This window comes from Equus caballus, chromosome 21 (assembly GCF_041296265.1).
Source record: "Equus caballus isolate H_3958 breed thoroughbred chromosome 21, TB-T2T, whole genome shotgun sequence".
In the NCBI taxonomy this organism is placed as follows: Eukaryota; Metazoa; Chordata; class Mammalia; order Perissodactyla; family Equidae; genus Equus; species Equus caballus.
The window spans coordinates 67559145-67587095 of record NC_091704.1 but is presented as its reverse complement, the minus strand read 5'-3'; the positions used below and the strand labels follow the sequence as shown (position 1 = coordinate 67587095).

Genomic DNA, 27951 nt, shown 5'->3' with positions numbered 1-27951 from the left:
TCCAATGTTGTAAACTTAATCTTCAATAAGCTAATTTCTTTTAAATTTGCTAATGATTTTTTTTATTATAACTACAATATATTCCTTTTCAAAGTATTTGAAGGTCAAATAAAAGAGAATAACTATATCAACAGAATGTAACCTCTACACCTTGTGGGGCTAGTTAGGTATCCATTCATTCCTCTGGTGAAGTAGGGCTTTCTAGAATCTTCTGGGATAGGAGAAGGAGGGGGGGGTTACAAACTACACAGGCCCTTCTCCCCACCCCTGCCCCCACTATCCTGGTGCAAATGTTTGAAAGCAGGCTGGAGAATTGAGGAGGGAGTAGGTTGAGAATACCTACCTGTACTCACACCATAATTGTTACCATTTAAATTTTTCTCCTTCTAGTCAATTTCCTATGCATAGTATTGTGTTGTTGTAGCTATCGTGTGGATATAATTTTGTGCTCTGCTTTCTCACTTAAAATTATTATGTAGATCATAAATAGTTTAATCTTGCTATATAATCATCATAACTCTAATGCTGTTGCTGCACGATACACCCTCAAGTGGATTCGGTGTAATTTATTTAACACTTCCCCTCTTGTTGTAAATTTAGGTTGTTTCCAATGTTTAAGGAACATCTCGCTTTAGCCCTTTGAAGAGGTGATCAGAGAGGCTGTAAGTGTGAGAGGTAGATAATAATAAGATGGCTACGGTCTCATGTGTTCGTCCGACTTGCTTTGGCCCTTCGTCCCACCATCAATATTAATCGTGATCCTTTCATTCTCAAAAAACCCTGCATTCAGACAATAAATTATATGATCACCCTAGCAATACTTCTATTCCAAAAATAAAGGCCTCCAGACAGCTACCTGGGATTTGGGTTAAACCGATCCCAGCCACACTGGATGACATCCTGCTTCAGGTAGGAAACGTTTCTCCGAGGCCTCGCCCCAGGTGCGCTGGCTCTGTGGGGATGATGACACACCAGCAGCAGCCTCGTCATCCCCGGTGACAAGGTGGTGCAGTGTGCTGCCTGGGGCACAGGCCCTGGAGGCACAGGGACCAGAGTGTAAGTGGGAGCACAAGGCCGAGCTGGGTCAGCTGCTGAGCCACACTAAACTCAGTTTCTTCACCAGTAAAATGGGTCAGACAAAAGCCGAGAGAGTTTCTGTGGCTGTGAAATGATAAACCCATAATGCCTGCCTATCCCCACCAATGTCATCTTTTCGTACCCTCTCTTCCCGTAGATTAAATGAACTCCCATACTCCACAGACAGACATTGTCATCTTCCTTCTCAACCTGTCTTTAAAAAGCAGAGTTCTGGGCATCCGGTGACACAGCGGTTAAGTTCCCACGGTCTGCTTCAGTGGCCCGGGTTTCGCCCATTCAGATCCCAGGTGCCAACCTATGCACCGCTTGTCAAGCCATACTGTGGCAGGTGTCCTGCAAATAAAGTAGAGGAAGAAGGGCACGGATGTTAGCTCAGGGCCAGTCTTCCTCAGCAAAAAAGAGGAGGACTGGTGGCAGATGTTAGCTCAGAGCTAATCTTCCTCAAAAAAAAAAAAAAAAAGGCAGAGTTGGATAGAAGGGAGTCACCAGAAAAACCCATGAGACCAGGACAAATAGACCTTCAGTCAGCTGCAGGGGCCAACTGGTCACCACCACTGGTCTTGCTTGGGCCACCTCGCTGCCCAGTTCCACCCACTGGAAAACAGCCTCCAGGAACGGGCCTCCTTGCACAGAGTCACCTCTCCAAGGGACGGTGTCCCCGGGTGCAGGCACCTGCTGCTCACTTGCCACAAGCTGGTGAGGATTATGCTGACACCTTGCTCTCCTGGTAGACAACCCAGATAATCGAACCCCAGGCCGGTCAGGTCTGTCGTCGTCTCCGAAGAGGCCTGAAGAGTTATTTTTCACAGTGAAAATTCTTAACAATTTGGGAAAAGTGAAATGGTAAAGACTTTCAAAAAAAAAACATCACGACGGGATCAGAATGAACGCGCTCTGCGGATGCACTTGGAGGCTCCCTATGTTGAAAGCCAAACCAGGAACAGCGGTGAAGCGTAGAGTCGTTAGCCTTTTAGGTTTGCGGGGTGGTGTCTCCTATACTAAAGCTGTCAACGCCACCTCTCGCCATTCCGCGGCTCGGCCACACGTCCTAGAAGGTGCGTGGCAGCGCGCTTCCTGCGAGCACCGAAGCTTCACCCATTCCCAGATTCTTCCAGCTCCCGGGGCTCTGAACAGGCTTGTGCTTGAAATTTCACCAGATAAAAATAAGTTTCAATGGGTTAAAGGCAGAAAGGGAAGAGAGGGATGAAAGCATCCAGGTCGAAGGAGCATCCCCTCCTCTTCCGCGCGGTCAGCCGCGGGTGCCGGGGACCCCAGGGGGCCGCAGAGGGGCCCGCCCCGCGCCCTGAGCACCCGCTGGCGCCAGCGTTGGATGCGCTTCCCTGCAGCCTTTTGGAAACGACTGGAAAGCCAGTGCTTGGCGGTCCTCTCCTCTGGGGACCCCTTTTCGAGATGCAGGGACCCTCTAGAGTGGCAGACAGGAGAGGAGCCGGACCGCGATAGAGAGGGTGAATTCGCGAAACGTTCACCCTTTAAAGTCGTGACTCCAGGGAGCTATTCTTTATGGGGTTGGTGACGGGCACGCTTCCCGCATCCTCCTCCCCGGCCCTGATTCTTTGATCAGTCTTTATGAAAGGGTCCCCGCCGCTGGTCCACTAGTCCCCCGTCCCCGCGCCGGCCCAGGACTGGTGTGTGGGACGCTGGGCTCCATCTGGTCTGAGGGTATCAATAAACAGGTTGCTTTCCACGCTTCCCCGGCACCCCTTCCCCTCCGGACTGTTCTAACGAGGTTAAGCGAGGTCAGAGGCTTGGGCCCGCGGACGCGCCGAACCCGGGTCCCGGGCAGAAGAACCCGGAGCCTCTGAGACCCCCATTAGCGAGCGCCCGCGCACGCCCCTTCTCCCGCTGGTCCCCACCCTCCCCCGGGCTTCTGCGGGCTGCTCGGCCCGGCGCGCAGCCACCCCGCAGCCCCACTCCCGGCCGGCCGGCGCGCGCTGCTGTCTCCCCCCAGCGGCCGTGCGCGTGTCGCCGCGGGAGCCGGGCGGCTGGCGGGCGGCGGGGGCGGCACGGCGCAGGCAAGCCCGCGGCTCCGCCCCGCGCCCCCCCCCCTCGGCCGGCAGGGCCGCCCCCTCCGCGCCGCGCTCGGCTCAGACGGAGCAGCCGCCTCTGCAATGTCAGCAGCCGCAGCGGCGGCGGCGACGCGAGCGGCAGTGGCAGCGGCCGGGGCCCCACGGTAGCGGCCAGCGCAGCACGGCCCGCCCGGCGCGCACCGCACGAGCCCGCGGCCACCTCGCTGCCTCCGGGGCGCTGCGGGCGGCTCTGCGCGCCCCGGCGCGGCGCTTGGACTCGAGGCCAGCTCAACTGCGGCCGCGCACAAAGGACCGCGGACACCGGGTTCCGGGGGCTGCGCCCAAGGACCGGCCCAGGGACGGCCAGCCGCGCCGCGGCCCCTCCACGCCTCCCCTCCCCGGGCGGCCGGAGCCCGAGCGAGAGCGGGCCCCGTCATATGACAGCGGCGACACAGCGGCCGGCGAGCGCGCGTGCTGCCCCCTCCGCTGCGCCACGGCCGCCGGCGCCTGGGGTGGCCCGCGCCGCGCTCCGCTGAGTGGTCGCCCGTCGTCGCCGCCCCGCGCCCCTCGCGCCCCGGCTCTCGGGCTCCGGGGGCAGGAGCCGAGGGGAGACCCCAGCCGGCGCCGGCGCCGAGCCTAAAATGGCCACGCTGCTCCGCAAAATCGGGCTCATCCGCCTGCACAACCGGGACACCGAGGACCCCAAGCACCACCACAACCACCGCGGCGGCGGCAGCGGCCAACAGAGCGCGTCGCTGCGCGGCAAGGGCGGCGCCAAGAGCAGCGGCCACAAGCCCCAGCAGCAGCACCCCCCCGGGGGCGCGGGCGACACGAGCCCCGGGCCCGGCAAGGGCAAGGGCAAGCGCGCTCCGGAGCTGGCCCCGCGCGACAAGCCGCCGCAGCCGGCGGCGGGGGCGGCGGGGGCGGCGGGCGCCGGGGGCCCCCGGGAGCGGGCGGCGGGCGCCAGGGCGGGGCCGGGCCCGGCGGGGGCGGCGGCGGCGGCGGCGGCGGGCGGCAGCCTGGTGCCCGCGGCGCGCCAGCAGCACTGCACGCAGGTGCGCAGCCGGCGGCTCATGAAGGAGCTGCAGGACATCGCGCGCCTCAGCGACCGCTTCATCTCCGTGGAGCTGGTGGACGAGAGCCTCTTCGACTGGAACGTGAAGCTGCACCAGGTGGACAAGGACTCGGTGCTGTGGCAGGACATGAAGGAGACCAACACCGAGTTCATCCTGCTCAACCTCACCTTCCCCGACAACTTCCCCTTCTCGCCGCCTTTCATGCGGGTGCTCAGCCCGCGCCTGGAGAACGGCTACGTGCTGGACGGCGGCGCCATCTGCATGGAGCTGCTCACGCCGCGCGGCTGGTCCAGCGCCTACACCGTGGAGGCCGTCATGCGCCAGTTCGCCGCCAGCCTGGTTAAGGGCCAGGTAAGCTGGGAGGGGCCGGGGGCGTGCGGCCTGGGGTCCCACCCGCGTCGGGCTGGCCCCTCCGGCCATCTCGCTCCCGGTCGGGCTGCTCGTGCGCGCGCGGGGCGATTTCTAAACCAGCCTCCAACTGGGAGACCTTCCTCGTGCCTCCGCTGCTTTTTTTCCCTGAGCGTTTTCTTCCTCTCTTACTTTCCATCCCGTCTCTCCGGGTCTCCACCCCTCACCCCCGCCGTCTTTCTTTTGCTCTCTCTCTCCTGCGCTGCCCCATCCCCTCCTCTCCCTTCCCCCTCACCCCCACCCCTGTCGTCCCTCTCGCCCTCCTGTCCTCTCTACCTTCTGTCCTTTATCCCCTTCTCCATTCCTCCATGCACCCCTCCTTCGCCCTTCGCCCTCCACCATCTCGCCTCTCTCCCTCTCCCTGTCCACCGCTCAGCCTCCCTGACTCCCCTCTCCCCAACCTCTCCCCTTAGTCTGCTTCTCCCCACTCCTTTCCCCCTAATCTCTGTGAAGGTGGAACTTTATGCGTACCTCAGGATCTAAATGTCCAGCCTAGTTTATCATACCCCCCCCCCACACACACACACACACGCACGCATACGCACAAAGGTTTCCTCCCCAGACTTCTCAGGTGGGTGCTCTGGAGTGGGGGTGCTCTGCAGAGGGCCAGCAGCCTGCAGGTGAATCTGCCTGCCTGCTCTGCTCTCCTTCTGAGCAGCATCTAGTGCAAAGGTGAAAATTTTGCTCTTGAGAAATTTCACTGGAGAGGCAGAGGTGTGGGCTGAGTGGCTCCTTAAGTGACAAGGCCAAACTCCGTTAAGGAAATGCCTGGGACCTCCCCCCTTCCGACTATCGCCTCTGGAGTCGCTGTTCAATGTCTTGGTCTCTCTCAGACCTATTTCTTCCGTTGGTTTTCTCATGCCCCCAGGGGCTAAATCGTCTATCAGGGCTAAGGACTTCTAAGTAAGTACTGAAATAAGGGATGAGCTTGACGCCTGAGTCTTCTCCCCTGTTGTACCAGATGGCGGCTTTACCTAAAAGGAACCCCAGAGACCTTGAGAGCAGAGAAGGAATAAATCTGCTGAGATATGTTCCTACTTGGCTGCGGGCAAGGCATGATGGTTTTGTCTTCTCACATCATAGGCTCTTGATCGTGTTCAAGTTGGTCAATGCTTTCCTTAATCAGTATTAAACATCACTTAATAAACTCATGTTTTTTATATGGGCATCTTTTAGATTTACAGAGAATCATTGTTTTGTTTAAAGACCCTGAATGACCTCGATTTGATCTTTCTATGGCAGGCATATCAGAAACCGTCAGTCCCTGTCACCTGTGTCTGTCTCTTTCACTGCAGGATCTTTCACACTAATCAAATAATGCTTGTTCTGCCAATTTCACTAGCGGTGGAACCCCTGGGATTCCAAACTGATAGCGTTTTAACTCCAGTGGAGAAGGGCGCTTAATTCCTGACCGAGGTCTGGTATGACCAGGGCTAGCCTTGTGACTGTCCTGCTAGTATGTGTCTTCTGGGGCTCCGGTTCTGCTTATTTCTAGAATTGGGAATAGGCTGGACGTAACAGCCGGGGAAAGACATCTTTCACTGGGCGAGGTTTAACGCTGTAACGTCAGGCTTCATTCCGAAGCCTACAGTTCCATGCTGGCTGTGGTGTCAGGTGCCTCTGGTTTGATACAAGCCACGGGGGTGGGGGTGGGGGTCTCAGTTTATTTTTCGAACAGAATTTATACAAATGATGTGGAAGAATATTATGCAGAAATGCCTTTGTGAGTCGTTTCTTAAATCACTGCTAATCAGAACTCCCTGGAACAGTCTCTGACTTTCTTTTATTCTTCACAGTGAAGCTGACTTCGGTGATCAGGGTACAGGAATGTCATTTTGGCTTCTGGCATCACAGAATCGTGACATTTAGATTTGGAAGAAATCCTAGAGGTCACCTGGGCCACGGCCTGCATTTTGAAAGATGCAACAAAATAAAGATTTCAGATGAGAAATAAGGAAGTTTTTTCTAAGAGATAAGTCAGTAAATAAGATATTTTCCACGTTTACATTAATGCTATGAATAATAGTTCTCTTGATGCCCATGTACTTCTGTTAAAATGGGCAGGTCCTCGTGTAAATACTCCTTTTCTTTGTAATCAAAATTGAGAGACTTGAATACAGTTGGCAAGTTAGAGACTTCATTGTTGATAGTAATTATCAACATTTTTATTTATTAATTTCAAAATCTTAATTGAACTCAGGGTCCTCCACTGAGCATACTGTGTTATATTACCAATACTAAATGCTGGTATATAAAATATCTGAAATGAAGGTGAGAATTTGGCAACTTTTTAAAATACTAATTCAGTTTCTTTGCCTTTTCTATGCTTACTTCAACCTCCAAATGAGAGTAATGTAGGGTATGTGAACTGTTGAAAGTGCCGTGTAAGGTTAGGGGATGCGAATAGTCACCAGTGTTTCAGGATTCCGTGCACAAAAGGAGTCATTAGTGTTTCAGGAGCCTGGGCTGGTCTGTGCGCTTCCTTCTTTTGTGAATTCCCTTCCTACAGACTGTTCATTGCATGTAGTGTACTTACCAAATTATTTCCATAGTTAAGGGTATAGGTTTTGGGAAAGCAATCAGAATACCTGATTAGGTATTCAGGGGGACCGGGACTGCCACGAAACCAGTAATTACTTTAGAAGAATCGTTCCGTCCAGTTACATTCCTCCATCTGTTGGCATCTCTTCTTTAGGATTCGTTTTTCTTCAGCGACAAAGTTAGAAAAGGCTCGTTTTCCCCTTTCATAACTGTTCAGCTTAACTTTCTGAACTGAGGGTATAGTAAGTTGGTTTTGTTTCTATATCTTTAGAGAAATCGTAAAATACTTTTACGGTTTCATTGGTAATATTAAGAAAAGATCTGCTTAACTGTTTCGTGTACAAGATAAAAAGTCTGGGTTTATGACATGATATGATAAATTCAGTCATTTTACGAGGCCTTTACCAACTATTGGCCCATGTTGTTGAAATCTTGTGGGCTGCTTTATGGATGGTGGTTGTTTTGAATTAAATTAACATCAGTTTCTTGTGTGATATATTCCACGTAGAGGGATCGGCATACATGACTTGCCTCTTGGTCTGTTGTCTGTTACTAAGCCCTCTTTTCACTAAATGGAGACATTTTAGGTCACTCTTTTTGGTTCTCTGCAACTGGATGAAAATTCCTGTACTTTTAAAACGAACTGGTGAAAATGTTAAAAGTTTAGGCCATTGTTTATATCCTTTATCACCTACTGATTCAAAGAAGACATCCTTGCTCCTCTATAGGATTTTTGACAGTGGAAAGCTGTAAGACATTGGTCTTGAAACTAAGTCACCTACAGGGTCGGCACAGTGCCTGCGCCTAGCAGGGGCCTAAGGACTGAAGCTCCATTTGCAGAGATTTCCGTAAGCCTGGCCAGACAAACAGCGAGGCGGGAGGGTCCTGTCAGGGAGGGGCCTTGGAGATCCCTGGCTCATACTGCGGGATTGGAGCCTGGGATAATTGGATGACTGGACACACACCCTCTTCTTGCAGTTGTATGACCAAAAGGGTCCCAAAAAGCCGCTTGAGGGTGCCCTAACTCAGAGTTCTATTTGCACATCAGTTTACCTCCTATCTGTCCCCTTTTTAATTAGTTAGACCTCGCCAGGAGCAGGGAACCAGATGGCACTTGAAGGACAGTTCTTCACTCCTTATCTGTCCCTTCAGAGCCAACCACAGACCCAACTGGCATGAAGACGTTGCTGGTAACCATGGCAGCAGCAGCAGCTCCCATTGACTGTTCGCTCTGTGCCAAGTTCTGGGCCAGCTGAGCACTTAGGCTGTGTCAGCTCACTTGGTTCTATTTCAGTGGCCCCTGTCCAGGTGAGGAACCTGCAGCTCCACGCAGTCAGGTGAATTAATACAACTTCGTGTTGGAATCTAGCACTGAGCAGCATGGCTCTGAAAACCAGCCCGCAGCCATCAGGAGTGGCAAAGTCAAGCCCGGGGCCATCTGAGCATCTGGCTGTGTCCAGGCAGTCGTCTGTTAATTGTGGCCTGTGTGAGCATCATTTCTGTCCACAGAGATCAGATACACAGCCAGCCATCGGCAGAAGACTGAGAACCACAGGACTAAAACATCCTCAGATCTTAGTATTTGAATCCAAAATTGGTAAGCGGCTCCAGGACAGTTGTGTTGGCCTGACAGCCCTAGTTTCTGGGATTCTGGAATAAAGGAAACTGGCAGATGTCGCCACTTGTCGGAATGTGAAGAGGAAGTAAAGGGCTCTGCAAATCAGCTTTGTATGATGATCGGGTGCATCTGTGAGATCAGCTTTAGGGCTTAAGGGGCTCTGCACCGTGGGTGTCCCTGAGAATCGTGCACATACACGCACACGCACGCACATGTGCACACATGGAAAGCCCATCTTCAGAACTTCTTCCAAAGGACGAGGCCTAGAAACAGCATTTTTCTGATGACTGCAAAATCACCAGGTCCTATCAGAAAAAGTGACACAGATGACAGCCTTGGGGATTCCTAAAGTTTCTTGGCTCCTAAACTGTTAGAATTAACACAACATTAAAAGCCCCGTATGCGTTTGCTAGGGCTGCCGTTGCAAAGTACCACGGACTAGGAGGCGTAAACAACAGACATTTACTGTCTCACAGTTCTGGAGGCAGACATTTGAGGTCAAGGTGACGCCAGGGTTGGGTCCTCTGAGGGTGCTGGGGAGCATCTGTTCCAGGCCCCTCTCCTTGGCTCTAGCCGCCCGTCGTCTCCCTGTGTCTTCACATGGTTTTCGCTCTTTGCATGTCTGTGTCATCTCCTCTTCTATCCAGGCATATTGGATAGGCCACCCCCCAATGACCTCAGTTTAACTTGATTCCCTCTGTAAAGACCCTGCCTCCAAATACAGTCGGCCTTCTGAGGTGCTGGCCGTAGGACTCCAACATGTGAATTTTGTAGGGTCACGAGGCAGCCCATCAATAGCCCAAACAGGAATTTCTTAACCAGTTAAACCCCCCATTTCTCTAGAGTCTGTCACTGGTTTGCAGAGCAACGTAAGTGAAGCCCGTCGGTGTGAACACAGGACCACAGTGAGAAGGCCTAGCATGGCCAGGCTTGAGTGCAGCTGGGGACAGAGGGATGGAGGGAAGCTGGGCGAACCGGTGGCGTGAACTCTGATAACCAGGCGGTGGTAATGTGTGTGACTCACCCGAGGGGACTGGATTTGTGGGGGTTCTCAGGAGTCACTGTGTCGGTTTGTCCCGTGCTGGGTGTGGGTGAGGGAGATAGTTACCCACCCAGGATGACTCTGCAGCTTGAGGTGTCCGTGGGCTTGACTGTTCGGAGAGAAAAACAGCTTGTTCTGATATCAAGTAGGGCGGCCAGGAGGACGCGGATGGGACTCTGCTTCCTAAAAATAGCCGATGCTAACCTGGCGGGCTCCCACGGCTCCCTGGCCAGCGCACTCGTCCCATGGCTGGCAGGACAGTTAATAATAGTAGTGACTTACTTTACCCCGAGCTGTCGGCTTTTGAGAATGTGTACTTGCAATAAGAGGATGTAAATACGTTTCTGTTTACTTTTCTGATTTCTATTAAAGGTTATGAGGGTTTTTTCTTTAAGGGACAGCACAGTTTTGGGGGTTTTGTTTGTTTTTTAATGGAAAGTGCCGAAGTGAACAATAAGTTGAAGTTTGTCCTAAAGCATGAGACCGCCAGCCCAGCACACCTGGCCTCATCCCCAGGAACAGGTGCGTGTGAATCCAGGTTTAGAAGGAAGGCAGCATCAGAAGTACCACTTTGGGGGCAGCTAAGGAACCGATTGAAATGGCTTTCGTGTTTATCGCAAAAAAAATAAATAAATAAAGGCAGCCATTAATAGTGGGTTCTTTGAGCCACATTTCAAATCTCCTGGATCCTAGCTTTTTGCTGCGTTGATAAAGTGGCGGGGAGGTGGGGAGGAGGGTGGATGACAGGTGTAACCCCTTTCCTCTCTGCCAGTGGTTCTCAGCCCTCATGGTAAGTTAACGCCCTGGGGAGTATTTACCTTATTCCAGTGCCAGGGTCCTACCCTCGGAGATGCAGACATCGTGGGTCTAGGGTCAGGGCCTGGTATAGGCTTGTTGGAAAAGCTCCTGCATGATTCCAGTGGATGGCCTGGGTTGAGAAAGTCGCCTTGGACCTGTAATTGCTCGTCTTTTCCAAGTCCGCCGTCTGGATGCATCCTCCCACCAGCAGCACAGCAGCGAGCTTCAGGTAGTGGTAGCTGTAATCGCCCCCTGTGCTTCCATGCTCCCACTTTATTGGACTCACTGTCTATGTCAACTTGACCGAGCCCCCCAGAAGCTCTCCTTTGGTAGAGAAGGCTGTCCTGAAACCAAGTCCTTCCTCCCTGGACAGAGTGCGTAGACCAAGACGGAGTGTGAACTCTGAAAAAGGAAATGTGCTTGAAATAGTTCACTCCCCTCTTGATTAGACGCAGCTGTGAGGGCTTGGGTGCAGGGACCGCCCAGAGCTGTGGATAATTAACTAATTCACACAGCACAGGTATTGAGTGCCTACAGTGTACCAGACACTACTAGGCACACAGTGGTGAATAAGACATGCATAAGGTCCTGCCACGGAGAACTGTCTAGTGAGGATGCTGCAAAACCCATTCATATTTGTCTTTGACGTGCTAGGCAGCTTGGCAGTTACATCTTGCTTAGTATTGGGGTAAGTGCCCATTTGTTGAATATACATGGACCTAACAAGTGACAGTGGCCTGTGTGTGCCCCTAGGTACTTGGGAGAGCTGGGGTCCTGGGGTCAGCAGGGTCTTCAGATCTTCTGTGTGAAGTTCCTAGAGGGAGCGATGCTTACAGGTGGGTGAGACTTGACCCTGACATTGAGGGCCATCCTGTTTTTCTGAAGATTGCTTCATTGCTAGTAAATGAAAAGACCAGGCATTTCCCAAAACACACAAAGGAGTTGTTGTAATGGTAGAATTATTTCCAGTAACTTCTACACTTTCCTACCAGCAAGTCAGCAAACTAAGATAAGGTTTAACTGCTTTTTCCTCATTGTCACACACTTCATCCATTCATTTATCCACACAGCACCCATCTGCTGAGGGTCTACCATGATGGGCACTGTAGCCACTTTGCTCTTGGCATTCCCGGGGTGACCTTTCCCCATTCTGTGTGTCATCCCCAGTCTACCTCCTGGTTGTCTCCAGGGTCAGCTACCCTGGGAGGCCAGGAGGAAGCAAGCTGAGCAGGAGGATCAAGAACCCAGATTGAGAAATTGGGGGAGGAGGCGGATTAGGGACCAATTAGGTGGTAAAGGTTTAGAAGAGGAGGGCAGGGCATAACTGTGGAAGCCAGGAGAGGTGGCCTGAACTTGTCGCTTCCCCAGCCGGCAGGGCTGGGCGTGGTCAGGGAGCAGGATTAACTGTTACTCTTCCTTTCATGTTCTCAAGCCTCGCTTTTCCTCTCCACCTGCACTCCTGCCTCATTAGACGCTTGTCACCTCCTGCTTGCTTGGATTCCCGCAATGCCCCCATCCAGTCTCTCTCTGTCCCCTTCCGTCTTTCCTGCTGCTGTCTTCCTGTTTCCTCTAAAACACAGACCTAGCTTTCTCACACCCTTGGTTGTGACCCTCACAGAATAGAACCCAAGGCCCCGAGCCCTGGCCACCCATAGTGGCACTCCTCTCCCCAACCCAGGCCCCGCCATGGCCCCCACAGAGGTCCCTCTGTCAGCCTTTCCGTAGCTCACAGATCTGTACCATCTGGGAAGCCCTCTCCCCGAACCACCTCCTACCCCCACTCACCAGGCAAGCCCTGGGCCATCCTTCAAAACCCCGCTGAGATGCACAAACTCTTCTGCAAAGGGCCTTTCAACTCCTCCCACAATGAAGCAAGGACTCCCTCGTCTGAACCACCTCTGAATTTCCTAGAAAACGTTCATTTCTATGCATATGCTGTTAGACTGCATTTACGTATTTACAGCTGTATTCCCCCTTCCCCACACACAATGCCCAGCACATGGTGTGTGCCAGTAAATGTGTTTGTCACACAATTTGCTTATCTGAGCAGACACCCCATCCCCTTCGCTTTGCCCCTCTTTGCAATATGATAAGGAAGGTTGTGCATGTGTATCAGGTGCTTATGGTGGGCAAGCTGCTTTGCAGAATGCTTTCCTTCGGTCATTTGGTTGCAACAGCCTATAAGATGAGTGCTGCTGTTATTCCCATTTTACAGAGGCAGAAACTGAGGCTCACTGAGGTTGAATCTGTGCCTGAGGCAGGTGGTTAGGAAAGGGCAGAGCTGAGTTGCCACCAGGCAGTCTAGTGCCAGAGCCACTTGGTTTCGATGAGCTGTGGAGTTGGCAAGTGGAAGCCCTCAAGCCAAGGAGCACATGCAGCCTGGCTGCTCCCCATGGGTACCTGTGGACCTCAGGGATGTCTTTGCAATGATGTTGTGCTTGGTTTTGCTACAGCACTCCAAATTGATGCCCAAGGGGGGGATAAGGTATCCACCAATCTAACACGTGCTAGAGAATTATCAGCAAAGTTGGGCAACTTTATTGGTCCAAATTCAACATAAGTTCATTGTATCTATGGTGTAAAATGGAATAATGTTTTACTTCTTTAAGATGGTAGGCGAAAGATAATTATCGCTGCCTTATTTCTTCTATACACAAAAGGGAAATGCATTTTAAGGATTCCAAACTCAAGAAGTAAATGCTTTTGAACATAGCTGTTACATTGGTAAAACCACTCAGACTGAAGAAATTACTGCTTTAAAAATAATTTCTGTAAAATAAATGCTAATTCTCCATCAAAATATTTGGTAAGCATTCCCAATATTTTTTTTATTGAGTTCTTTGATGAGAAAGATAAGGAAATACTATCTTATAATAGATTAAATTGTACTTAGAGTTGAAATGTGTTCATTTAAAAAGCTCACTTAGGAATTCAAGGAGAAATTTCCAGAGAAATGTTGTTTAAGGGGGGGTGCATTCCATTTATTGATCTTGAAAGTCAGAAATTTCCAAAAATCAGAATATGGAATTACAGAATTTATAATATATGGTTATAATAAAAAGCAACTGTTACTCCTTTATTAAGTTGGACATTTGTGACATAATATTAAGATGGTTCTTTTCGCCTTACTGATCCATGTGAATTAGGGCCACTTTTGAGTGTCACACTGAGTGCGCATTTTGCTTCCCAGGAGACACCAATCAGGAGTTGGATGTAATCGTACAAAGTAAATATTAATTAATGCAAGGCTAATCTGTGATGAAGTCTTTTATGATTAAAGGTGCACCCTACTTGTGACCGGCCTGGTGGCGCAGCGGTTAAGTTCGCACTTTCCGCTTCTAGGTGGCCCGGGGTTCACCGGTTCGGATCCTGGGTGCGGACATGGCACCATTTGGCACGCCATGCTGTGGTAGGCGTCCCATATATAAAGTAGAGGAAGATGGGCATGGATGTTAGCTCAGGGCCAGTCTTCCTCAGCAAAAAAGAGGAGGACTGGCAGTAGTTAGCTCAGGGCTAATCTTCCTCAAAAAAAAAAAAAAAAAAGGCACACCCTACTCCACTCTGTTTCCTAGCCAGGGAATAGCAGAAATATTATGGGAGAAACTTGGAGTTGAATTTGTTACAAGCTTAAATTAATTGTAACTAGTTGAATACAATAAGCCTTTAAAATTTAACTTTTTAAAAGTCATCAAAATGCTAAATTAATAATAATTTCTTTAATCTCACTTTGTGCAAGGGGGCTGTTCCTCGTCGAAGCTTCTCCTGAAGCTTATGTGTATGGGAGACCACTCCCCTGGGGTTGGAGGCCCCCTCCAGCTTGGCCTGGGGAAAGCAGATTATGTCGGGTTAGGGTACTCCCGGGAAATACCTTCCTCCAACGTGAAGGTGCCTGAAACTAACAAAGATGAGTGGTCCAGGGTGGCCGCTGCCATCCCATCCCACGTAGACCTGCTTGGCCACGTAGACCTGTTTGGTTTTCCTTTCATCACTTTTATAATGTATATTATGAAGCATAATCTTCGAAAGCTCATAAAACACAGTTTCTCTAGCTGTAGGATCAACCAGTAAAATTGATAAAGCTTAAAGGAAATTATTACAATTCATAAATAAAACTAATCTAATAAAAAGTGAGTTTGAACTCTGCTGGATTGAATTAGGATGATTTTCTCTTTTAGTAATTTTATTTAAAAGGAAATCCTGGCATCTGCCTTTTCGTAGATAAGAGAGATGCAGGTCTCTTGCTGCTTATTCTCACCGATCAGTCAGAGAGGAACAGGAGACCCCAGAACCCCTTCCTGCCACCTGTGACCTCACAAGGCCAGCTGGAGGACTGCATGGCCATCTGGGGATGGCTGTGGACCCCTCTTCAGAATAATGTTTTTAAATACACAAAATAAAATTCATAGGATTTAAAAGGAAAGTAATTATATTTAAATACGGTTATCACATTTAAAAAAAAAAAACGTGATGAACTAAAAATGCAATTAAAAAGCACGTCTTTATTAACACATTTAATATCAAGATCTAGAGTCTGGTCCAACAACACCCCTAGCTGGATGTAGTAATGAGCACTGATGGCATTTCAGGATATCCACAACAACCGTAATGTGGTTTTTAAAAATCTGGGACTTCTGGGGGCTGGCCCCATGGCCGAGTGGTTAAGTTCGCGTGCTGTGCTGCAGGCGGCCCAGTGTTTCGTTGGTTCGAATCCTGGGCACGGACGTGGCACTGCTCATCACACCACACTGAGGCAGCGTCCCACATACCACAACTAGAAGGACCCACAACGAAGAATATACAGCTATGTACCGGGGGGCTTTGGGGAGAAAAAGGAAAAAATACAATCTTAAAAAAAAAGTTAAAAAAAAAATCTGGGACTTCTGTTGGTGACGATGTGAAGGTATTGCTAATACTGCTCTGGTTTGTTACTTTCAATCACAATTAAGTGAAGTGCTGAATTGCAGATGGGAGTTAGTGAAAACAAAGACATTTTTCCCATCCAAGTTCATGTACCCTTGCGGGTGTGTGGCCCCAGGTTGAGAACTCCCGGTAGTGCATGGCCCTAAGTGTTGATGGCTGTGTTGGCAAAGATCTTAAAGCATATTGTGTAGCTCATGGCCAGAACCACTGGGAACAGGTTGAGGAGCCCAATAGTTCTCTCAGTTCTATCATCGTCTTGTCAGGTGGGGTTGCAATAAAGCCATGGGCCTGGAAGCAGGGCAGGGCCCCAATACCACCCATCCTCCCGAGCCTGCTTCTCTGCTGGGCAGGTAACCACCTCCACAAGCCTCAGGTGCCTCCCCTGAAGGTGAGGGGCGTGACTCCACTTCAGAGGTGAACCATGATGCTCAAAGGACGTGATGTTTACAAGTGCCTTGCATACAGGAGGTGATCAACAGATGTTCCTTCTCTTAAACAAATATTCTAAAGTAGAATATTTGTTGAAATAAATACACAAGGAAAGTATGACCAAAGACCCAGGACTGGGCTAACATTCAACATCCATGACACGAGGGATCTGCCTTCATAGCTATTAGTATTTCATGGCAATGTTGACATTCAGCTTGCTCAAATTTTTTATACTTTGCCATAATTTTACAAATAATCACAAAAATCACAGTATAGCCTCCTTTTTACCCCCTCAAAACTCCTGCCTCTCCTTGTGGACTCTTGTCATTACCTCTGTTGACTTTCTATCATCAAGTCATTTTGCATCCTCCGGAGTTGATTTCTGATGATGACCATGATCATGTTATTGTGCAACCGCAGATTTGACGGCTGTTTTTTCACCTTCGCATCTTTACTCTCTTAAGAATCCTATTCGTTAGTAGTATTTTACATTAGCTTAACTTTCTTTTGCTGCTGCTAAGTTAGAAAATTCCCTAGGAGAATATTATTATTTAAACATTTACCTCTTTTGTCTCTAAATGCACGCCCAATGTCTTTGGTAGCCATTAAATATTGTTGAGATTCTTTCTTTTCACAGAATGTGATGTCCACTTGAAAACTTTTTGGCTACCATTTTGTTTCAAGATGAAAAGCTGGTCCGGAAATCAAATTTAAAATTTTGTAAAACACTGTGTTCTCCAGCAGTTATCCCGGGCCACGCAGAATGAACATGAATTGCCTCCGTACAATTGAAGGAGAATTTCACGGTCATCAGTTATACCTTGCCTTCCTAACCCCTTTAGAAAGGCCTTTTCTTTAGCAGAATTCAAAAGAAATCTAGTTGAAATGTTCAACCTGCAGGAATTGTTGAATTGTCTCAGAAACATCTGTGGTATTAGATGATATGATGACGGTTGCAGGTGAATCAGCAATGGAACACCCACGCCTGGCTCACCTTCTCTTTGTTGCTCGGTCAATTAGGGCCCTGAGCATTGGTCCCCAATCTAGGGGAATGCTTCTTGCATTTGGTAGGAGAGTGACTAGATATCCCTAGGGTTCTTTCTAACCCTCCAGGCTCGGATGGCTAGGATCAGCGTTCTCATAAGCAGAGGGAATGGTATTCAGTTCACTGGCGCTCCAGGATTTTCATGCTGTTGTGCTCTCAGTGATTTTCCCATAGTTGAGCAATATTGAAATCTGAAATTCAACCTCTGAGATCATTCGACATGAAGCATTCTCCTCTCCCCAGTGTTTCTCAGCCTGCTGTTCTTATCATTCTAAGAAGGGAGGTTATCTTCTGCATGGAAATGGAGTCTATAACAATATCTAAATCAGTTTATGGGCCTGGGTGGTGTTGCCATAACTACCGCTTTAGCTTGGTAATGTTTTCAGCATCATAGTCAGCAAAAAGAAACAGTTCTACCCAGCGTTGCTCAGACTATCTTTCCACATTTATCTGTGTCTCTTTTTCCCTCTTGTAAACTAATTATTTAGCTGTCATCGAATCTTTTGGTTGAGATCATTTCAGTCGCCCTACCCTAAAAGCCCTCAATCTGCCCTTGGCCCCTATCACATACCGTTTAGAGTCTCCAAGGCTGGCTGGTTTTCCCATTCGGATAAGCCACAGGGCCGTCCCAGCTTTGTGGGAAAGGATGAGCCCAGCTGGCTCTGCTGCAACTGTTACTCATCGCTTGACTTTATCGCCCTTGACGGGGCCAGTAGATTGCACAAGGGCAGGTGACCATCGGTTAACTCTTTCAGGCCTGTTGAAAAAGGGATAGACGGTCCCTCCAAGTCCCTGTGACCAGACGACCTTCAGCGACTTCAGAACTAGGTGTTGGTCAGGACCTAACCAAGAAAGACACCTGTGGTCCAGATCTCTGAACCTGAGTGTGGGAGGAAGTGTATGAAGGATGCAGCCAGCAGGCAGACCTATGAGGCATGGATCTGCATGGGGAAAGGAGTGAGGGTTCTGCCAGCAGATGCCAGCTAGGGACCTGTTATTGAGATGGGCTGATGAGAGCCGTACAGGTCCCAGAGTAGTTCACATTCAGCTTTACTGTGCACAAAGCACTTCCATATGCATGGCTTTCTGGAAGTCCAAGACAAGGAGGCATTCAAGCAAGAGGAGCAAGATGGGCTGGCAAACAGGAGGGGCGAGGAAAGTGCCTGTTTCTTCCAGCTCCTGAGGGTAACATGATTGAACCAGACTGTTACTTCCCAAGTAGGAACTAGGGGCTCAGCTGAATTTCCAAGGGCATCTTCTTCCCTCTATATTGTCTCATTTTGTAGCATCATCAGGTAGGAGCAGTCGTGTATCCAAGTTTGAGAGACCACTGAGCAGAGAAAAGAGGGTCCACCATGAAGGGCTGGGCAGAATGGGCTTGTTGCAGGACTTGAGAAAGTAGAGACCATCCTCACTTAGCGTGCACTCAGGACAGAATGGCCTCACCCAGAATTCCTGTGGGGCAGTCCCCATAGACTCAATGGAACCTTCCACCTACTGTACCATTAAATTAAGTTGCCCAAAAACGTTGAGGGCAATGTTAAGACCTCTGCCACAAGGAACTGCTTCTGACATTTCCAGCTCCTAAACCTACAGTGAAAGCCTGGTATTTTGTCATTTGTTTGGTCTTAATGAGAATAATACTGTGATATTAGCTAGTCTCATAAGCCAAGCATAGTTTGAGTGAGTGACAAAAAGAAGGGAGAATTTTTCATAAGTAATCTTACCTTTCAGAAGGAGGAATCTCTAAATCATCCATTTATTTGCTAGTCAGTATTTTCTTTTCCTTTTCATGTTTTTTTCCTGCATAATTACAGTGAATATTGCTACATTGTACCCAATCTTCATTTTCATCTCCTGCCAGTCACATTTATATCACTTCCTGCTCTTCTTCTAAGTCAGTGTCACAATATTTACAGATGGGTATAGTTTTAGAAAATACTTCAGAATATTCTAGAAGGTTTCCCTCTGAGGTTGGGTGAGTAAACCCTTTCAAACTTGTTTCTTGCAAACTTTGAACTTATTCCATATGTTAAATTTATAATAGTGATTCTAGAGAAGGTCTGGGGAAAGAATACGGGTTTGGTAGTGATTGGAAGGGAAAAGAAAGAGCCACCTGAATAGATGAAGAGGAGCGGAGCGTTTCCTCAGTGTGGGCCTTGGATGGGACACCCTCTCTGTTTGTCCACGCAGGTATGGACTGCAAAAGCTATTGGCTTGTGGTGTGGCCACTGCCCCCTCCCACACTCCATGGGCCTCAGGCCCTGGAAGCCACAAGGGACCCGGAACCTGGCCTTGATCCAAAGATTCCCCAAAGCCCAGCTAGGCTTAAGCATTTGTGCTGTGATTTTAAACTGAATTTTTGTTCCAGAATATTCTAAGGGTTTTTTTTTTTAAACAAATCTGTAGAATCACGTAATTAAGCAGAGTTGGAAAAAGTAGACATAGTGCACACCTTCTCCTGTAAACCCAGATTTCAATGATGTTGATTGAGCTGCGATAACATTTGACATAATCCCTTGCCATCCGAAGTAAATTCTCTTAACAATATATCATGGTTTTAAATTCTGCAATAGGAACAAGGATGTTAGATCCTGCAGGAGAGAAAAGTCCAAAGTCAAGGTGATGAGTCCCTGTCTCATCGGTGGAAAAGGAGTGGGAACCAGCTCCCAGTCAGTTCCAGAAGTTTTCAGTGCACATAGTCTCCGTTTATTTGTTTGTGAGGTTCGGAAGGTCAGAAGTAGCTGATTCGCTGCCGCATGGATGAGGGTTCTTGGCCACGTTGGGCTGCTGCTCTCGATTCGGGCTGGACTGGCCTGGTTACGTGGAGGTGGGAGAGACACGGGCCAGCGCTATGCAGCTCTCCCAGGCGGAGCTCAGCGCTGGCAAGGCCGCTGTGCCCTGGCTGTGCCCGCGGGCTGCCCAGCACCGTGCTGAGTACACACTGGCCTTGGGTACCCGCCGTCGGCCTGTCGAAGCCTTCGTGATGTTTGAAAAACAGACTCGTCTGGACTTGGGTGCAGCTGTTTCTGCTCTGGTATTTTAGACAAGTGCGGTCAGGCGTTCAGACTCTGAAAGGCCACCTAGCCTGGTGCCCTGATGAGAAGCCCCACCTCTGATGGATTAATAATGTCATCCTCCTCTGCTGCCTGTGAGGGGCGGTCACCAGAAGCCGGCACTTTTTTCTTTTTTGAGGAAGATTAGCCCTGAGCTACCATCTACTGCCACTCTTCCTCTTTTTGCTGAGGAAGACCAGCCCTGAGCTAACATCTGTGCCCATCTTCCTCCACTTTTATATGTGGGACACCTGTCACAGCATGGCTTGACAAGAGGTGCCATGTCCACACCCGGGATCCTAACCTGCAAACCCGGGGCCGCCAAAGCCGAACCTGCACACTTAACTGCTGTGCCACCATGCTTGCCTTGGCACTTTTCAAATGTGACTGCCTTCTTAGTTTTCTTAGACTCTTTCATAACAGATACTCATATTGAAATTTCAGAGCAAGCTGAAGTGGCAGGTAATAATTAGATTGGGTCTAAATAAGAGTGAATATTTTAATTTTGTAACAGAAAACCAGGAAACCAGCAAAAAATAACTCACCAAGTCGCTGTCTCGTGACCCAGTGTTCTCCACCTTGCCTTCCGCTCCCAGTGCCCGTGGAGACTCTGACTCGTTATAAGGGGCTCCATGGGACTTCTTGTGCCCCCCACCCACTCCCCAAGACCCAGGATGCAGCAGCTCAGGGTGGGGTGAAGGGGGAGGCCACACCTGGAGGACCCCCAGCTCACTGCTGCTTGGAATCACTGCGGGAACCTAAGAACATGGTCTGCAAACCCCAGCCCCAGTGTAGGCACGGAACACTACCCATGAACCTGAAATTGAACCTGTATTTGGCTGCAGTGAACATGGGACCTTTACTCATCATATCCCTATTTTCAAATCTTTCTTTTTTCCACTGTGCAGAGGCTTTACCTAATACACCTTTTTCATTCCCATGTATGTGCTTATCACCTTCCTGTTTGCTGCGAATCTCTCCCTCTGCTGTGCAGGCCCTAAGGCTGCCTCCTCTCTGCTCCCCCAGCCTCCACACTGCTCCCCCATCCTCCCCTCTGCTCCCCATCCTCCCCCTGCTCCCCAATCCTTCTGCTCCTCCATCCTCTCCTCTGCTCCTCCGTCCTCCCCCTCTGCTCCCTCATCTTTCCCTCTGCTTCCCCATCCTCCCCTTTACTCCCCCATCCTTCCCTCTGCTCCCTCATCCTCTCCTCTGCTCCTCCATCCTTCCCTCTGCTCCGCCATCCCCCTTCTGCTCCCTCCCCACCTGCCTTGGGTCCCTGGGCACGGCAGAGAGGTGGAAGGTGGTGAGACTCTCAGGGTCTTAGCCGTGGGTCCACCCATACCTTCATCTCCCTATTTCCTCTTCAGTAAACTGGAGCAAGAGTCCACCTGGTGTCCTTGTGAGGATTCAGTGAGCTGCCAAGGGAAATGTTCAGCTCCCCCTTCAGCACCCCAAGGCCAAGTCACCTGTTGGAATCCCACCCATCCTTCCGGGCCCATCTCCAGGTCATGTCCTCCTTGAAGCCTCTGCTCTTCCTCCTGCCCAGGCTCTGGCTAAGAGAGCTCCCTTCCCTGTACAGACTCCAGAGCGCTCTGCTTCCAGCCAGCTGTGGCATTTGCTTCCTCGTGGGAGCCGTGCTGTGAATCCCCACAGCAGGCGCACCTCCCGACAGGAGGAGCAGTTTGGTGGGGCTCCCAGGGGGTGTGTGGGCCCCTAGGGCCTGCCCCAGCCCTTGCACCTAGTAGGCAGTCTTCAGCCATTGTAGAATGAAATTGAGTTGATGACCTTCAGGTACCGCAGGATCATGAATCATCAAACAAAGATTATGGGTGTTGAGTGCACTGTAATTGCAGTGCCGGGAAAGTGGACATTTTTAGCAACAAAGGGACACTTGATCAAAAGGCATTTTCTGGTAGTCCCTGAGTAGCAAAATAATTTCACTCCCAGCACTGTGTGCATCTCACGTGATTTGAATTTTTTGCTTTTCTCTAAACACCAAATGTATTGATCATGGTGTTTTAAGAATTGGTTTTATGAGTTCTTGTTTTTTAACCATTTGCCCTTGAAATGCAGTCTTCCTATTTGTCAGAAAACATGCCAGGTGGACACGGCATGGAGGCTTGCGTTTGGAGTCCAACAGACAGTGAGTGAGGGTCCCTTCTCCCTGTGCTCAGATGATCAGTCAGCATGCTAGGTGTCTATTTTGTCGAGTAATTTTAATGTGAAGGGTGTTACTTGAAGAACTTCTCTGTAAATATCTTCTCTTGTTTCTTTGTGGTCTTACCGTGATTGGAGGCTTCTATGCCACTGTGTAAATTCATTCTCTCCTGTCAGTCTCTCTCCATCACTCTCTCTGTCTCTGTCTCTATTTCTCTCTCTCCCCTCTTCCCTTCTTCCATTCAGCTGCAACTTTTCTTATTGCAGCCTGTATGATTATCGGAGGGCTGCTGCAATCACAAGGAACCACACAGACTGGGTGGCTCAAGGAACACAAATTTATGTCCCACTGTTCTGGAGGCTGGAATTCCAAGACTGAGGTGGCAGTAGGGTTGGTTTCCTCTGAGGCCTCTCTCCTTGGCATGTAGATGGCCGTTTTCTCCCTCTGTCCTCACATGGCCTTCCCTCTGCCTGTCTGTGTCCTAATCTCTTCTTATGAGGACACAAGTCCTCTTGGATCAGGACCCACTCTAATGACCTCATTTACCTCCATCCCCTCTGTAAAGATCCATCTCCCCATGCAGTCGCTTTCGGAGGTGCTGGGGGTCAGGCCTTCAACATACGAATTTGGGAGGACATAGTTCAGCCCTTGGCGGAACCTTCATTCACAGCACGTGCTAGTTTTCCCTCTTGTGACTTTGATCTTAGAGGTCCTCTCTTCCTGCCATTGCCCTGGGGGTCTCTACCCATCCCCTTCTCCGGGCCCCTGGGCCCTGGCTGCCCCTGGGTCTCTTGTTTTAGTAATGGGACTTTTTTCCAGCTCATCAGCCCCCTCTCCCTCCTGCAACATCGACACTTTCTCCATCATGAACTTTAAGTTTTCCAGGTGTCTTTATTTTTATTAGGTTTCCCAGAATCTTCTTCTTTTCTACTTTTTCCCAGTGATCATAATTGCCATTATTTTTCCTTTTCCTTTCCACCGGAAGAGTCTCTTCTCACTGAGTTTGCCACAGGCTCCTCCCCTTCTTCTATCAAAATCAGTGAGCGGGGGCTCTACCCGTGCCCCATGGCACTCTCTCCATTCTGCCTCTCTCCCTCCATGCCTTGTGACTTTCTGTCCCACTTTCCCTTTCCGCAGTCTCTGTAAATCTCCCCACCCCTACTCCCATGCTGCTTCTTCGAACTTGTCCAAGGGTGACAAGAGCGCTCCTTTCTCTCCTTTGTTTCCGGCCATCACTGTCTCAGAGGTCCCTCTCCACCCTGGACTAGTCGTCCGTCCTGCTGCTTCTCTCTGATTCACTCTCTTTCCTCTCCACTTTGCCCAGGGCCTGCGTCTGCCTTTTCCCTTCAGGGAAGCCCAGGCGTCTCAGCCCTGGGAGCAGGTGGCCAGGAAAAGGGAAGCCCTGTTCCAAGCTCTTGTCTGGGGTCTACAGAGAAAGAGGACGGGCCAAAGCCAGGGTGCAGAGGGGATGGAGTCAGTCAGGCAGGGGAGGCATCCAGGTGTACCACAAGACAGAGGGCCTGACTGGTTGACCGATTATTTCAAACGACAGCTTGAGCATCGGTGATCCTGGAAGGCTGCACTAGTGGACCCACTGAAGTCGAAATTATAGTGAACTTATTTTAATCCAATTGGTTTTTAGGCTGATACACCCAAGTTGAAACATGTTTTTAATCAAAAGTTATTTTTATCATTTTAGATCTCCTTACCAAACTTAGATGTAGGATGCTTTCTGAAAGCCCTCAATTCCATTTTTTATGATAATTTTACTCGTTTGATTTATAGGTACATCAGCAACAGTTCTTAATTGGCAATCCTATTGATCAAAGGGTTTGAAACAAGTGCTCAGCGAGAATGCGGGTGATGCATCAGCTCCATCTGATGCATGCTTAATTGGGGAGAACAGTTTAGTTCCACCATTTGCACTTTGTATGCTTCTTGTTTTACTCAAAAGTAGAGATATTCATTAAAATGTTCCCAAATATCTCCACCAGTCTGCCACCAAGACCTGGGAACAGGCTAGGACAGCCCTTCGTGACGGTTGCCAGCAGAGGCTAACCGTTTATACCCACGGCCATCCCCTCTCCTTCCAGCGTCCTTGGACTCCTCTTGTACCCTCCAGTCCACCTTCCACAGTCCCTCCTGTCTCTGTTCTGCTTGGAACTTTGAACCCCTGGAGCAAGGCAGACTTGGTTTCATCAGCAGCATTGGCAGAGGGCAGCGACGCTGTTTGAGCCCTCCCTGCATCTCTTCCTCACAGTTATGTTATTTCTGTGTGTCCAGATGCAGAGCTGACCAGATGACCCTCGGCATCTTTTCCATGCTTGATCACCGAGGCCAGCTGACCCCAGATGTTTCATGAGTGGAGGGATTTTTCCACAAACCTCACAAGTATCAGAGTCTAACAAAATGTCATAACACTGGGTCCTTAATGTGTATTTTCCAAAGCTTGTTATAAAATAAAAATATACCTTTAGAGTATTGATATAATTTTCTTATTCAAACAGTATACACCTAGATATTTGCATTTTAATTTCAGGATGACATCCCTGACTTTCACAGTATCATAATTAAAATGATCTGTAGGAGTTTTTTTCCTTCCACTACATGCATTTAACCCCAAAAAGCCAATTAAATGAAAAATAACAAATGGATTTTCTCAGTTACTGCCAACTTTGATCTGCCCTCATGATGATAATGATTTATTAGAGAAGTAGATTGCTCTAATTCGGTTCAATTTAACAACAGTTATTGAGTTGGAATCAAATGCCCTCTGCAGTGAAAGTGGAAACAGGAGACGTTTTATAAGAGAGCCTCAGGCAAGACCCTGTGTTGGTCTACGGTGGTCATAGCAAATGATGAGGGAGCTGCTGTGGTCGGGGCCCAAGTTTCAGGTCTGTTACTGTGCACCGGCGCTGAGGCCAGACACTCGAAGGTCCTTAGAAGACAGGATACGGTGTGATGACTCTCCTCTAAACCAAAGATGGGCTCCCAGAAGCCCTGTCCTCCCCAGAGGGCCATTCTGGAAATGTGTCTTTGTCCGTCTCCACTTGGTCCACTCAAGTCAGAACCTGCGGTGAGCCAATTGTATAATGATAGCATAGCTTTTATCGTCATCGCCATTATCGTTAATTTTTTCGATTCTTGCCATGAATATCAGTGGTTCAGTATTTCATGAAGAGGCAAGAAAAAGCACAGATTTTGTGAACGTCCGCAAAATTGTACTATTGTGTATTATTCTGTCTAACATGTCTAACTCTTAAAAGTTCCTTCTGATTATAGAAGTACTACATACTTATTGTACAGAATTCATGGAGTATCAGAATGTGCAAAGTAGAGAATGAAGTGCTCCAGGATTCCACCTGCCAGAGGTAACAACTGCTTTTCTACGCACACACACACACACACACACACACACACACACACAATTACACTGGTATAACACTTTTCACGGTAACGGGATCATGCTCTTCGTGACGGTCAGACGTTTGGACATCTTTTCTCCCCAGTGCGCTGTGGCCATCTGTCGGTCGGCTGATCTAGATCAAGCTCACTCTTTAACCGGCCGTCGAGCCCCCTCGGTGTGGTGGTGCCCTGGATTACTGAGCTGTCCTCTGAGCAGTCCTTCCCTCTTATAAACAACCCACACAGGCCTCCCTGAACGTCCCACCTGTGCCTGTATGACCATGAAGGGAACTCCCGGAAGTGGGTTATGGATCAAAGGACCCTGGACGCTCCACATGCTGATCAGATACCCGTTGTCAAATTGCCTTCCTAAAGGTGATGCCACAGACTGGGCAGCTTAAACAAAAGAACTTTATTCCTTGCAGTTCTGTAGGCTGAAGCCCAAGATCAAGGTTCTGGAAGGGTTGGTTTCTCCTGAGGCCTCTGTCCTTGGCTTGCAGACGGCTGTCTCCTCCCTGTGTCCTCACATGGTCTTCTCTCTGCGTGTGTCTGTGTCCTCATCTCCTCTTCCTATGAGGACACCAGACCTATAGGATTGGGGTCCCATCCTAATGAGCTTTTTAATCTTAATTTCCTCTTTAAAGACCCTGTTCCCAAATACAGTCACATTGGAGATGAGGGCTTAGATTCGTTGAGGAATCCGAAGGCCTGATGGGAGGATGTGCTTCCGAGGTCACTCCCATGGTGTTGGCAGCACTCGCTTCCTTACGGCTGTGGGCTGGAGGCCTCCCCAGTTCCTTGCACATGGGCCTGTCCTTGGGGCAACTCACAACAGGGCAGCGGGCTTCCCCCAGGAGGGAGCCCGTGAGAAAATGAGAGAGAGCGCCCAAAACAGAAGCCACAGTCTTTTTGTAGTTTAATCTCAGATGTGACATCCCATCACTTCTGCCATAGCCTGTTCATTAGAAGCAAGTGACAGGTCCCACCCACACTCAAGGGGAGGGGATCCCACAGGGCTGTGAACGCCAGGAAGGGCGTGCGTTAGGGCCAAGTTAGAGGCCGCCCACCGCAGGGGCGTGGACTATTTGCTGACAGCGTCAACGAGGTCTTGTTTTCATTGTATTTTCTAAACAATTATTATTGACACATAGGAAAACTATCCAATTTCATAAATACATAATGTATTTATGTAGATATAGATGAATTTACACCTCATTTTTATTGTGACTTTTTATCTTAAGTGCAGAGAGAGTTAGGTTGATCGTAGCCCACCCGTCAGTCTCTCTCTCCCTCTCTTTCTCTCTCTCTCTCTCTGTGTCATCCTTTATTGAAAAAAATATATCTGTTTTTGAAGTTGTTGCATTCATCCATCTTTTCATGGCAAGAGCTGTATGTGAGACCGTATCCTCAGCATTACGTCACAGGATGTGCCCGTAGGTTTCCTTCCATCGGCTTCCTAACTTTACCTTTTGCATTTTAAGTTGAACCCACGTCCTTTGTGCGTGCCGTGGTAGAAGCCCAGCCTCTCCATGCAGCAAACGGTTTCCTCGGCCACATCTACTGAACCACCTGGACCTTTTCCTCTGCCTTTTATTCTTTTTTTCATTTTATCCTGTACAAGTGCCCCTGTGAACCTGGTTCTCTCTCCAGTTCCACTCATCTATCCGCCAGCTCCTGCAGAAACAGTATACTGTCTTTCGGATGATGGGCCCCTGGTCTGTCCAGCATGTGGTAGGGCAACATCCCCTCTTTGCTCTCCTTAGCTCTTTGTGGATCATTAATGTTCTGTGTAAAATTTTCATTTATTTGTCAAGAATGTTACTCGTGTCGTGAGCTCGGGTCTCCACCACAGTGCATCCCCTGAAATCTCAGGATAGCACAAGAAACGTGTCCTTCTTGTACAGGGTGTGATGTGGTTTGGTGCCCCCACTCCGTCCAGTAGCTTCTCCATTGGGAGCGTGTGGCCCCCGAGTCCACCGCAACAGGGGCTGGGAATGGGCGAGCACATCATCTCCTAGCTGCCCCCACCCAGGACGGACCCGCCTGCCTTCTGCTCACAGTCCACTGGCCAGAACCAGCCACAGGGCCACAGTCCGATCGCGAGGGAGGCAAAAAGTATAAGCAAGCACCTGGCAGTTGTGCAGCACTCATGCCCTCTACCGCATCAAGTTCCTCAAAAATACCTGTGTCTTAAACTCATCAGCTTGTACATATTAAATATGTGCAGTTTTTTGTATGTCAATCATACATCTAAAGAGTCATTTTAAGGGAAATAGCTAAGCCTTTAGGAGTTTCTGTGCAGGCCGTTCTCTCATCTACAAATAATGAGG

The 27951-nt window shown here is 49.4% G+C and overlaps 1 protein-coding gene and 1 long non-coding RNA gene across 3 annotated transcripts in view; one reads left to right on the top strand and one right to left on the bottom strand.

Moving 5' to 3' along the window:
- Positions 1-3177: 3177 nt before the first annotated feature.
- UBE2QL1 (ubiquitin conjugating enzyme E2 QL1) overlaps positions 3178-27951 on the top strand; it is a 44450-nt gene continuing 19676 nt past the window's right edge. The window contains exons 1-2 of one of the 2 annotated variants that reach the window (XR_011430282.1): positions 3178-4552; positions 24500-25587. Coding sequence is in view for 1 of the 2 variants with exons in the window: in XM_023625868.2 (XP_023481636.1) it covers positions 3767-4552 (786 nt within the window). In the remaining variant the exon portion in view is untranslated. The remainder of the gene's footprint in view (positions 4553-24499; positions 25588-27951) is intronic. The other variant, XM_023625868.2, reaches the window with a different exon arrangement.
- Positions 6254-10967, bottom strand: LOC138919759 (uncharacterized). The gene is made up of 2 exons (XR_011430283.1): positions 10629-10967; positions 6254-6515 (listed from the first exon to the last, which is right to left on the bottom strand). It is a non-coding gene; the product is annotated as an uncharacterized lncRNA (long non-coding RNA).